The sequence below is a fragment of the Arvicanthis niloticus genome, chromosome 18 (genome assembly GCF_011762505.2).
Source record: "Arvicanthis niloticus isolate mArvNil1 chromosome 18, mArvNil1.pat.X, whole genome shotgun sequence".
In the NCBI taxonomy this organism is placed as follows: domain Eukaryota; kingdom Metazoa; phylum Chordata; class Mammalia; order Rodentia; family Muridae; genus Arvicanthis; species Arvicanthis niloticus.
This window is the reverse complement of record NC_047675.1, coordinates 46,902,938-46,915,095: the sequence shown is the minus strand read 5'-3', so window position 1 is coordinate 46,915,095 and position 12,158 is coordinate 46,902,938. Positions and strand designations below refer to the sequence as shown.

At 53.5% G+C, this 12,158-nt stretch overlaps 1 protein-coding gene across 2 annotated transcripts; it reads left to right on the top strand.

Annotated features, from left to right (window-relative positions):
• Positions 1–257: 257 nt before the first annotated feature.
• Positions 258–11,107, top strand: Mthfsd (methenyltetrahydrofolate synthetase domain containing). 2 transcript variants are annotated; one of them, XM_034523013.3, is made up of 8 exons: positions 258–365; positions 1,823–1,926; positions 3,116–3,229; positions 4,199–4,312; positions 5,928–6,018; positions 7,377–7,489; positions 7,655–7,780; positions 9,897–11,107. In XM_034523013.3, exons 1-8 carry the CDS (start codon positions 350–352, stop codon positions 10,335–10,337), a joined length of 1,119 nt encoding a protein of 372 aa, XP_034378904.1. In that variant the 5' UTR covers positions 258–349; the 3' UTR covers positions 10,338–11,107. The 2 variants fall into 2 exon arrangements, with proteins under 2 accessions (XP_034378904.1, XP_034378905.1); XM_034523014.2 differs by lacking the exon at positions 3,116–3,229 and adding an exon at positions 2,972–3,085.
• The last annotated feature ends 1,051 nt before the right edge of the window (positions 11,108–12,158 follow it).

The following is a 12,158-nucleotide window of genomic DNA, read 5'->3' as shown; positions in this document are numbered from 1 at the left end:
TCAAGTTGTCAGGCTTGACAGCAAGCGCCTTCACTTGCTGAGCCGTCTCGACGGCCCTATATGTGTTATATGTTTCGTGCAGTACAAATGCATGCGTGTTGTGTGCGTGTCTGTCCCGGGCAGTCCCGGGCATCCGCGTGCTAAGGCGGCTTCAACGGTGGCCTCGTTCCTCTAAGGCGTCGGATGCTAGGGAACCCCAACCCCAGAACGGGAATCCCCGCCCACTGCATAATCCACGCATGCGCGGCTACTTAGCTTCAGTGCGCATGTGCAATACGAAGCGCAGCTGTCTGCCGTCACTAGCGCGCCGGGATGCGCTACGGGGGTGTCGCTCGGTGACGTGTTAGCCATGGAGACCCAGGAGGGTGAGGACCGAGGGCAGTGGGGAAACCGAGGCTGGGACGGCGCAGTTGTTCCCGTGGTCCGCATGCGTGGGGAGGACGTGGCTCGGTCTGTTACGGCTGGAACGCCGAGGCTGACAGCCGGGAGGGAGGGCCAGTCCACCATCGTCCAGCCGGGCTAGACAGGTTTAAACCAGCAGGACGTCGCGCAGCGTTGTTCCTGCCCGCGCTGCAAAGTGTTTTCAACAAGTAGGAAGTGTGTGCACCAGCCACAAAGTATGGGAAACATCCATTGCTGGACAGAGGGGTCTGCCGGTGCAAGCGCTGTGATGCCTTCACAAAGGTTGGGGCGAGAGAGACAGGAAGGAGGGGGGAGGGCGGGAGGGGAGAGGAGAAGGAGGAGAGAAAGGAGGAGAAAGAGGGGAGAGGGACTGAGTGAGAGAGAAAGCGAGAGAAAGAGTAGAGAGAGCGGGAGAGGAAGGGAAGGGAGGGGAGAAGAAGGGAAGAAGAGAGAACGAGAGATGGGGGGTGGAGGGGAAGAGAAGAGGAGAGACTCAGAGCCAGCAAGAGCGAGCGAGCGACCGAGCGAAAGCTCAGTGGTTAAGAGCGATTATTGCCAAGGACCAGAGTTCAGGTCCAGCAAGCCTATGTGGTGGCTCAGTTCGGGGAAGGGACCCAGTGCCCTGCAGCACCTGCGTGCACCACCCCGCAGGTTGCTGGCGGTGCACATATACAGTAAGCACATCTTTGGTTTTGTTTTCTTCGAGTCAGGATTCCTGTGTGTAGTCCTGGCTGCCCTGGAACTCACTCTGTATTTCAGGCTGGCCTTGAAATTAGCGATTTGACCGCCTCTGCTTCCCAAGAGCTGGGATTAAAGGCGTGCGCCACCAAGGCACCAGCCATAAATGACAAGAAAGACAAATGTGCTTCCTATACACCAGTTTTGTGAGGCTTGTAAGGTCATTTGTAAGGTTTAACAATTTAAAAAGACAGGTTGGGGGTGTGGCTCAGTGATAATGCTCTTAGCACACTTAAAGCCTTGTTTGACCCACTGGGTCACTAAATAATTCAAAAGACTACCTTCTAGCCTGACCCAGTGGCACGCACGTAATGCTCGCTTCTTAGGGACTGAAGGAAGAACACTTCAGGTTCAAGTCCCATCTTGAACAGAAAGACACCCTACCTCCAAAAGGCGTGTAGCTCACTAGTGTGCAGGAGCCCCCAATACTGCAGAGAAAAGAATATAAATTAATTTACAGCTAGGTTTTACGGTGTGGTGCAGCTTCCTAGCAGGAATGAAGGCGCTTCTCTCAACTGGTGAAGGAGCTTGAGGGAAAACCAATATTTTTGGTGTCTTTCAACTGGTCTGATGCAGTCACAAATTCCTGTGCAAATGGTGTCACACTGGCAGGTATACATGTGCCAGTGTGCATTATGGGATTGTTTTTTTATCAGTACGTCACAGTCCTTTGATGTCGTAGGTGTCTCCAAGCAAAGCATACGTGAACGGATTTGGGACTATATGGAATCCCATGATATAGCTGACTTTCCCCGTCCTGTCCATCACAGGATCCCCAACTTCAAGGTACAGAAGCTGTTCCTTGGGTTGTTAGAAGGAGATCAAGCTATTCCTGTCAGTGACACACAGATCCAATGCTTTCTGGTGGGATGGATTTCAGGGGCACAGTGTGTGGAGGCAGAGTCCGGAGGGTCTGGGGGTCATGTGGTATTTTGACAAGTCCTGTTCCATTAACCCTTGGGCCATGCACAGTCTCTGCACTGGGGCTGCTTCCAGTGCTTTTCACAGAGCTGGCCTCCCTCAGCCATTTAGGGAAAGGCTTGTGGAGCCCACAGAGGGAAGCCCAGCCTGGGCCTCAGTGTCCTAACTGTACAAAATATAAGTCAACCTGAGATGACTACTGCTGATAGTTTGCATGGGAAATAATTTGTCTTAAAGAGGCAGTGTAAGCCAGATGCTGGCAGGCGGAGGCAGGGGGATCAGTAGTTTAAGGTCACCCATAGCTACATCGTGAATTGGAGGCCTGACTGGGCTGCAGAAGACCCTGAGGGGAAAGGAGGGGGGAATATTGAGAGATTGATTTTGAAAAAATCTGAAGTGCTTTTGAAGGCATATCAAGGCCCTAGTGGACTTAAAACTGGGCATCCACCAGCACCCTGTGTTGCCTGGACTTTCTCCTTACACTGGCCTGGCTCTGGTCCTGACCGGGCCTGCTGCAGACTGGAGGCCATCCCTCCTTGTAGTTTTGTTTCTGTATTCTGTGGGAGACAGATAAACATGGAGTTCAGGGAAGAGGGTGCAGGAAGCACACGGGCAGCTCACGGTCTCAGGAGTAAATCCGAGAAATCAAACAAGGCCTCAGGCCATCCTGCTCCTTGACTGGGTGGTGCTTACAGGAGCTCAGTTCTCTTATGGAAATCCAGCAGATTCTGCACTTGAGATCTGTGCTCTCTTTAGAGTTTTCTTCCAGTAAAAACTGAGTTCTGGGTTAGCCCTTTCCATGCTGTGCTCTTTCTGTCTCCTTGGGGGAGTCTGGGTTCATGCTGGGCTGTGATGCCTAGGCCAGACCTGGCCCATGCCTTCATGGTGACGTGCAGTCACGTCTATACAGGGTGCTTCTCGTGCTGCGGAGCATTTTCCTCACCTGCATGCTTTCAGTGTGGCCAGAACCATTAAAGTCAACCCTGACGCTCCTCAGAGAAACGCCCGCTTCCTGGTGCTGGAGGTAAGGGTAGCACTCTCTCTGCCTAACTAGGGGTCCTATCTGGCTGGCCAGAGCATCAGAGACCTGGAAGTCTTTGCTGGGACACAGGAAGTGAAAGTGGACCCTGATAAGCCCTTGGAAGGTGTCCGCTTGCTGGCACTGCAGGTAACTCCGCTTTCCCAGGCTGCCCTCCGTCCTGAAGACTCAACTTGCAGCTGACTGCTGCTGTAGGCACAGTGTATCCAGGTAGACCAAGCCATGACTGTAATTCACAGCAGTCTATTTCTTCACTACATTGTTACTGTTCTAATTTCTCGAAACAAAAATCTCCTCAGTTAGAAATCTGATACTTTGTCTCCCGAACGGAGCAGAGTCTGGGCATACATATGCCAGCCGCTTCTCAAAGCGAACAGCATTCAGGTTCACTGCTTTATAGCATATTGTCGTATGAGGAGAGGCCTTGGTGTGTGTTGTGATGCTCCTGCCTCCTAAGCAATTATAACGTAAAGCAGGCAGAGTGATTAAAGACAGAGCTGCCAAGGTGTCATGGAAGGGCGCGTTAATGTAGCTGTGCGGAGCCGAGTCTGCTGCTGTCGGCACTGCATGTCGGGCTGGGGGGCTGAGTCTGCTGCTGTCGGCACTGCATGTCGGGCTCAGGGGGGCCGAGTCTGCTGCTGTCGGCACTGCATGTCGGGCTGGGGGCTTTGGAAACCCCCCTGGGACTGCCAGAGACTGTGGGGGTAACTCACTTGTCTCCCACTGGTGTTGCAGTGATACAGAAGTCTCAGCTGTGCCAGCTGTGCAGGACGCTTCCACATGGTCCAGGAAGGAAGGGCGGCGATGTGGGGCTCCTAAGCGTTCTCTAAACAGAGCAGGATTGAACAGGATTTGGCCCATGAGACAGCAGGGAGACAGCAGGGAGACAGCAGGGAGCTGTAGCTGATGGGGTGACAAGGGATGGACACTCTCCTGTACTGTCACCTGCAGTCCCCTCGTGGCCGTCAGGGGAACGAGGCAGGAGAGAGGAAGCAGCCTGGGTCTGCTCAGGTGTTCCTTCGCCCATATCCCTTTCCTCCTGCCGTGGGGAAAACATGCGCCCACCCTGTAGTTGACTGACTGTCTTCTCCCCCAAAGAGCAAAAAAACACTGCTGGTCCCAACACCAAGACTGAGAACAGGGCTGTTTAACAAGATCATACCACCTCCTGGAGCCACCAAAGACATACTGAGGAAATGTGCCACCTCCCAGGTGAGTGCTGGAAACCCCCAGCTTCAGGGACTGTGCTCTGGTCAGTGTAGAGTAGAACACCATGGAGCTCACACAGAGGCCTGAGAGCAGACTTCCAGCAGTCGATCCTTGAATGAATGGATGGATTGACCATGTAGAAACGCTTATTAGACAGCTGGCGAGACCCAGTGTTGGCACTCTGGCGCCCTCTGGTGGTGGGTTTGGGCTGAGCACCTGTGCTGGCTGAAGCAGTAATGACCCCTCTGCAGAGCAGGCTGGGAGGCCCCTGTCATTTGGAACCGCTGACAGGAGCCTGCTTGCCTGTCACCAGACACTTTACAGTCCCGATAAAGTGGTCTGGAGACATACTTGAGGGATGAAGAACCAGGTAAAATAACACTTGGTGGCTTTTTCAGGAACCACGAACTCAGTGTCATTCCCACAAAGGGACTGTCCTCTGAGTCTAACATGTAGCAGCTGATTGAGTCACTGTTTCCTCATAACTTTTCTTATTGAAAAATAGAATTGTCAGGGGGGCAACACCTGGAATGTAAATACATAACAATGGAAAAATAAAATAGACTTAAAAAACACAATTGTCTACGGCTTGCAAAAATGTGTACACTCTGCTATAAAGATAGAATGTGTGTGCACAGAGGGCTGGAGTTGGTGGTGCACACCTGAAATCGGCTGCTGGGTAAGCTGGTCTGGAGGATTGCCGTCCAAACCTGCCTTGGCCTCACAGCAAGACTGTATCTAAGAAGAAAGATTAAAAGGAAGCGTGTATGTGTGTGTATGTGTATGTATGTGTGTGCATGTGTGTGTATGTGTGTTGGGGTGTGTATGTGTATGTATGGGTATTTGTATGTGTATATGGTGTGTGTGGTATGTGTATGTATGTGTATATGGTATGTGTGTTATGTGTGTGGTGTGTGTGCACCTCACTGGAGCTCCTCTGCAGATGTATGAGGCCCCATATCCCGTCCCTGAAGAAAATGAGAAAGAAGAGGGAAAGTAAGGAGAACCTTACTTCTGCTCAGTCCCAGGCCGCAGCTTAGGCAGGGAGGAGCCTGTTCCCATGACCGCAGAGAGGGATGGCACAAAGGGTGGGTGCTTCGGGCATGCCCAGCCGTGTGCTTTAGACAGACCCACACTGATCTTGCCAGGTCTCCGACCTGCTACAGAGACACTGTCACTCACACTTTGTACAGACTTCTGATGAGCAGGACAAGTGGTTGCACTTGGGGTGCATTTCCAGAAGCAGGAGTGCCTATGTGACGGCACGGCCACACAGGAGTACCTACCATGCCTAAAGTGTATAACCTGTGGCCTCATTTCAAACAAGCATCCCGGTGTCTCTGTCCCTGAGGACCCTGAAGCTCTTGTGACTCCCCAGGCTCTGTCCTGCTTGTGTGTCTCCCACCTGGTGCTCCCTGTGGTGCTCACCGACGTTAGTGCTGTAAGACTCTGCGTGGTCAGCCCTTTGGCTACCTTCCTGGGATGGGGAGTGTAGGAGACTCACCCTCCGATTGCTCCTGCGACTGGCTGTCTCAGGACACTGCCTCCTGGAGGGTGGTGTGGGGCCCACCCCCACTCTGCCTGCTCGGAGACTGACTTCCTCACACTTCCCTCCCAGGGTGTGCGGAACTTCAGCGTCCCGGTGGGCTTGGATTCCAGTGTCCGCGTGGATTTAGTTGTGGTGGGATCCGTTGCTGTCTCTGAGAAAGGTAAGCTAGAGGCAGGCCAGCGGTCTGGACGCTCCCGAAGGCTGCCCTGCACACTCCCCGCTTGCCAGTGTCCACGCCGAGAACCTGACATCTGTGCCACTCACCCGGACAGGCTTTGTCCTGTTGAGTCAGTCCGTATCGCATGCTGAGTGTGATGAGCATGGGTGGGATCAAGTCTCACACCTCAACTAACCTAACCGCAGTCTGGAGCATCCCCACAGGCAGACTCATGACTGGGATTATCCAGCATAAACAGTTAGCAGACTGGGGGTGAGCCCTAATCTCTCTCCTGCCTTTAGTTTGGTTTTTAAAGATAGAAAGTTGCTGTTTAGCCCAGGCTAGCTTACAGTCTCCATACTGTGTCCTTATATTCTTCTATACTATATACTTATAGTCTTCTTCCATCAGGTTCCCTGTCCTCCTATCCTCCTCCTTCCGACCCCCATGCGTGTGTGCGACCGCGGAGGACAATGGCTCTCAATCTATGGGTCGTGATCCCTTTGGGGCTCACATATCAGATATCCTGCATATCAGATATTTACATTACGATTCATAACAGCAGCAGAATTACAGCTATGAAGTAGCAATGGAATAACTGTCCGGCCGGGGGTCAACAGAACACAAGGAGCTTTATTGAAGGGCTGCAGGGTTAAGACGGCTGAGAACATCCTTCCTACTTGTCTCCTGCCTCAACTTACCTGGCCACGTAGCCTGCGCGTACTGTCATGTCCTCTGTCCCTGTCTCATCCCTTTGCGTGTGCATTTCTGACTCTCAGGAGCTCAGGCAGGTCTCAGTCTTAGAGAGGCATCTTGGTGGTGTGCTTGCGCCCAGGTGATGCTGTGGTGGTACCCAGACCCCAGGAGAGGAGAGCCGAGGCCCACACTGGCAGCCGAAGCCGGTACTGCTTGCTCACTGCTGTGGTCCTTTGTTCTTCTGCCTGGATGGGCTCGGCTGTGAAGCCCCGCTGTGCCCAGCCTCCCCTTTCCATCCGCCTTTTCTTCCCAGGACAGGAAAACCAAATACCTGCCCCTTTGAAGTAGAGCTCAGTTCTCTGTCTTCACACACCGACTCTCCGTTCTGATGGCAGAACCTTCCACCCTCTTCCGAGTCAGCCTCTGGCACCTGGCCCTGCCCACTGCTTTTCTCGGTGTCGTGCTATCACGACAGCCTCCCAAGTGCCAGTGTGGTCACTCCACATGGCATCTGAGACTCCCTCTCTCACTGTGCGTTTTTAGTGTTGGGTGCCTGTGGGTTCGTGTTCTGGGGCAGCCGTGGGTTGCAGTGGACGACAGGAACTCTGGGATCCCGTTCTTTCCAAGGAGACCCACTTCCGCTGTGCCCCTGTCTTGTCTCTCAGGCTGGCGAATTGGGAAGGGAGAAGGGTACGCTGATCTTGAATATGCCATGATGGTGTCGATGGGAGCCGTCCACGAGGGGACACCAGTCGTCACAATCGTCCACGACTGCCAGGTATGTTCTGTAGACCTGTCGCTGGTGTCTCTGCCAGCTACCCTAGGAGTGGGAGCTGGAGACACCTGCTCCTCCTCATGCCTGCCATTAGAGTGGATTGACGATGCTCCGTTCCTGCTAGGTGGGCCCTACTGTCACCTGATTGTCAGCTCCCATCCTGTGCAGGTCGTTGACATCCCCAAGGCGCTGCTGGAGGACCATGACCTCACAGTTGACTACATCCTCACTCCCACCAGGGTCATCACTACAGGCTGTGCACGCCCAAAGCCAACAGGCATCATGTGGTCCAAGGTGGGTCATCCCCGTGGCTGACGTGGCATACTGTGGTGGCTCTTATGGTGTTCCTTGTGTGTCCTAGCCACTGTCCACTAGCCTGTGCGGCTGGATATGAGCATTACCCATGACTTTGAATGGTGTAACCGAGTCACCTCTTCAGACTGAGTTCTAGAATCTTACCCAGAAAGCAGTGATCGGGAGGAAGGGTCACCGCACTGGAGCTCCCTTGTCAATGGGTCTCATTCTCTCTGTCTCTGTGGGTGTGTTCACGTGTCTGCATGTGCAGAGGCCAGAGATCATCCTTGGACAGCATTCCTCAGGGTCTGCGCCACCATGCCCTGCAGGGTTTCCAGTTTTTGTTGGTTTTACAGTGGGGTTGGACTTACGGCTTTGTGTCGCTGGGCAAGCACTTTGCTGCTGTGCTGCCTCACTGGTCTGTGCTTATTTTGGAGGCAGGGTTCACTGACTAGGTCTCTCAGGTAGTCAAGATAACAAGCCTACACTGCTGGCCCCAACAAGGGATTGCAAGCTTCTAGCTGATTGACATGCGAAAGTCATATCTGTGTTTAGTTCTTGGAGGATGGAATGGTTATCTTCTGTGTGATTAACAATGGGCATCTCCGTTTCATGTGGCCCATGGACAGAGTGTAATGACCATTCCTAATTGGCAGCCGGGAAGAGCAGGTCCATGTCAGCCTGGGCAGCAGCACAGCCTTGTTCTGTAAGCCCACATGTGAGCAGCTGGGAAATGGCAGAGCCAATGGGCTTGGGATTTGTGGAGAAGAAAGCCAAGCCACATTGGGCATCATCACTCCCTACTCAGAACAAACTGCTCTAGAGAGGAGTGACACCTGGCTTCATGGTAGACTGAGCATCAAGACATGCCATCATCTTGGCTTGAGCTGCTCGGCTTCATAGGAAAGCAACCTCAGAACCTGAGAGCTGACCTGTTGTGCACACTGTAGAGAACTGACTAACGCACACACTGTAGAGAGCTGACTGACGTGCACACTGTAGAGAGCTGACTGACGTGCACACTGTAGAGACCTGACTAACATGCACACTGTAGAGCTGACTGACATGCACACTGTAGAGAGCTGACTAACATGCACACTGTAGAGCTGACTGATGTGCACACTGTAGAGAGCTGACTGATATGCACACTGTAGAGCTGACTGATGTGCACACTGTAGAGACCTGACTGACGCTCACACTGTAGAGAGCTGATGTGCACACTGTCAGTGCCCATGTGGTGGTCTGCCTGCCTTCCTCTGTCTCTGCAGGTTGTTGGGATATTGTGACCAACTGTACCAAGCATTAGGGCCACAGGTGGCCTGCGCAAAGCCCCATAGGCTGTCACTGAGCTCAGCAACAAGCTGTTCATTGAGCAAGTTGGTGGCCCTTCTGCTAGGGAGTGCTACATGAGTCCTGCTCCGTGTCAGAGCTGCCTGGCTCTGTATTTCGACCCAACACATGCTCCTAAGCATGAAGGAGCACGTGAAGGACTCCATCCCAGCCACAGGCACAGCAGAAGCCCACCCCCTCCTGGAAGTAGGCAGGGAATTACCCTCTGTGTCTGGCGTGAATCCCAGTGACTGCGGGAACCTCTTGTAAGTGGGTGGTCCACAAAGGAGCCCCAGCTATTTGTGCTTCCTGGGCCTCAGGAAGGTGGAGGCCTGTTCTACCCTCACTATGGCACATGAAGGGCCAATCTGAACAACTTCAGAGTGCTGGGATCTTCTCATTCAGGCTGACGTGGGGTCAGAGCTGCGGTTGTTTGTTAAGTGGTGGAATCCCAGCCAGTTCTGGCAGTGCAGGCTTCTCATGCTGTCACCCAGGATGCCGAGGCAGGAAAATCGCAGGTTTGACATTCAGACAAGCTCGAGCAATAGGATGAGGCTTTCTCTCAAAATAAAGGGAAGTGGTAGAATGCTTGCCTAGACTGAGGGCCTGAGCTTCACTCGCAGTCAGTGCAGTCTTCTCTCCCCAGAGACTGAGCTGGGCCCCTCAGCATTCTTCCATGCATATGGGGTGTGGCATTGCCACAATTCCTCCTGAGCATGTGGGCATGGCCTTGGTGTGACTACCTCCTGGACACCCCAAGCCCAGCTGTGGCTGCTTTCTCTTTCAGGTCAGCTGTGAGATGCTTACGAAAATCCCGGTGCTCAGGAGCCTCCGTGAGCGAGAGAAACGGGCTGGGAAGGATGTCACTCTTCAGACCGAGCCTGGCAGCCAGCAGCCAGCTCCAGGCACTGTCAGAAAACCCCAGGATAGACCACAAGCAGGTTTCCAAGGAACGTCCCATAGTCCCCTGCAGGGGATGGACACCCAACCAGCTGCCACTGTGTGTGTGGGAAACCTACCCTACAATACTCGTGTGCGTGAGCTGAAGGGAGCCCTCCAGGAGCTGGGGGCAGTGCCCCTGAGGCTTACCTGGCAGGGGCCACAGCACAGGGCAGTTCTACACTATACAGACTCAGCTGCTGCCCAGCAGGCTGCCTCTCTCCTGCAGGGCCTACGTCTGGGTGCTAACACCTTGAGGGTGTCACTAGGACAGCAGAGGGATATGTGACCTGGGGAGCATCCCCCATCAGGAGAGTCATGCCCTTTCTGTTGCTGGTATGTGTCTGCTGTGTGACAGTTTGCCATTGGTGATGACCTGCTGCTGTGTGAAGCACCTGCTCTGTTCTTCCTGGGAAGAGACTGTGCTTCTCTAGTGATAGCAAACAGCACAGGATGTCAGGACACCCAGGATGCTGCAAGCTCCGGCTCATTCCAGTTGTGGTTCTTGTGAAGTCCACATGACCTTCTCTGGGTGCAGAAGGTTCAGGGCAGAGCAGCCCAGACAAGAGGTAGACAATGGAGACCTGTTTTGGGGTGTTTGAGGAAGAGAGCAGAGACCTGCAGAGAAGAGGCCCTGCATAGCAGGACCGAGGGCATACAGCAGAACCGGGTGTCCTTGTGACTACTGGAGAACCCGCAGCCCAGCAGAACGGGAGTGGGAAGGGCGGGGCTTCTGCACGAAGAACATAAACCTCGAGTTCTGTCCTTGGAAACCCTGTGTTGTGGGCGTGCGTGGTGACATCTACCCAGGCTGCTTAGGGCCATACCGTCTGTTAGGTGAGAATGTGAGGAACATGGTGGCTGCCTGTGCTCTCCCAGAAGCACTTGTGCCATTGATCCTAAGGAAAAACAAGCATTTAGGTGGAGGGTTCATTCTGTTCAAATCTGTATGCCTGGCAAGTTTCTTGTTTTTAACCAATGGGTCTTCCACAGTGTCTGTTACCATTGTCCTCTGCCCCAGAAGGGCAGACCTCGCTCATATTAAAGGGAAAGAACTTATGATATATGTCTTTTTGCAGAGACCCAGCCTTAGAAAACAGCTAGTTCAGTAACCACTGCTTCTAAGTTGTCACCGGTGCGGTGAGGACTGGCCGAGAGAAGCAGGCTCAGGCTGTGCTGGCCTCTGCCTGGCCCCACCTCCCACTCCACAGCCACCCCATCCTCACCTGCTCTGCTTTCCTCGGGGTTCTGCCTGCCCCTTGTGTCCCTTCTTACCACTGATGTCGCAGTGGGACAGCGCCTGCAGGTTAGCAGCATGGAGCTGTCTCTTCCCTCCTGCTGCAGACCTGCAGGGCATGAGCAACTCAGGAAGTCCACGTTACGGGAGCTGGGAGCTGGGAGATGACCCTTACCCAAGAGCCAACCAAGCTGACTCTCATCAGTGTCACTCAGGCCTCCCAGATAGCGAGGGCCTCCTGTCTCTTGTGGCCAGAATAATCCAGATGTGTTGAAACACAGTCTGAGCCATTTGTGTCTAAGTGCTGAAGACCAGGTGCTCTCAGTCTAAGCCCAGGTAGATGCTACAGGGATACCCTGTCTCTGAGGTCTGGTTCTCCAGATGACGGAAGCCACAGGTGACAATGTCACTGCATTCTTTGTCACTGCAGTTGTATAGCACACATAAAGTGGACAGAGAGCTGCTGTCGGGTGCTGAGGTGGAAAAGGCACTGTAAATGTCGCTGCAGGGTTCTGGGCCCCTCCACACTTCCACTCATGGTTGTCCACTTTGCCCATAGTGGAGACCTGGGCAGGAGGATGGCTGTTTGGAAGAAGTCGTCCTCAGGGATGCACATCACCCTGGCTGGCTTAAGTTGGGTAACTGTCACTGCGATGAACCACCATGACCAAAGCAACTTGGGAGGAAAGGGTTTATTTTATTCACCGTCCCATACAACAGTTTGTCAGCAAAATCAGGCCAGGAACTCAAGCAGTGCAGGAACCTGGAGCAGGAGCTGATGCAGAGGCCGAGGAGGGGGCTGCTTACTGGCTTGCTCCTCATGGCTTGTTCGTTCAGTCTATTATAGAAGCCCCAGCCCAGGGATGACCCTAC

Coding starts and splice junctions, on each gene's coding strand:
- Mthfsd (XM_034523013.3), top strand. Junction 6,019..7,376: donor CGTTGCTGTCTCTGAGAAAG/GTAAGCTAGAGG, acceptor CTTGTCTCTCAG/GCTGGCGAATTGGGAAGGGA. Junction 7,490..7,654: donor CAATCGTCCACGACTGCCAG/GTATGTTCTGTA, acceptor CATCCTGTGCAG/GTCGTTGACATCCCCAAGGC.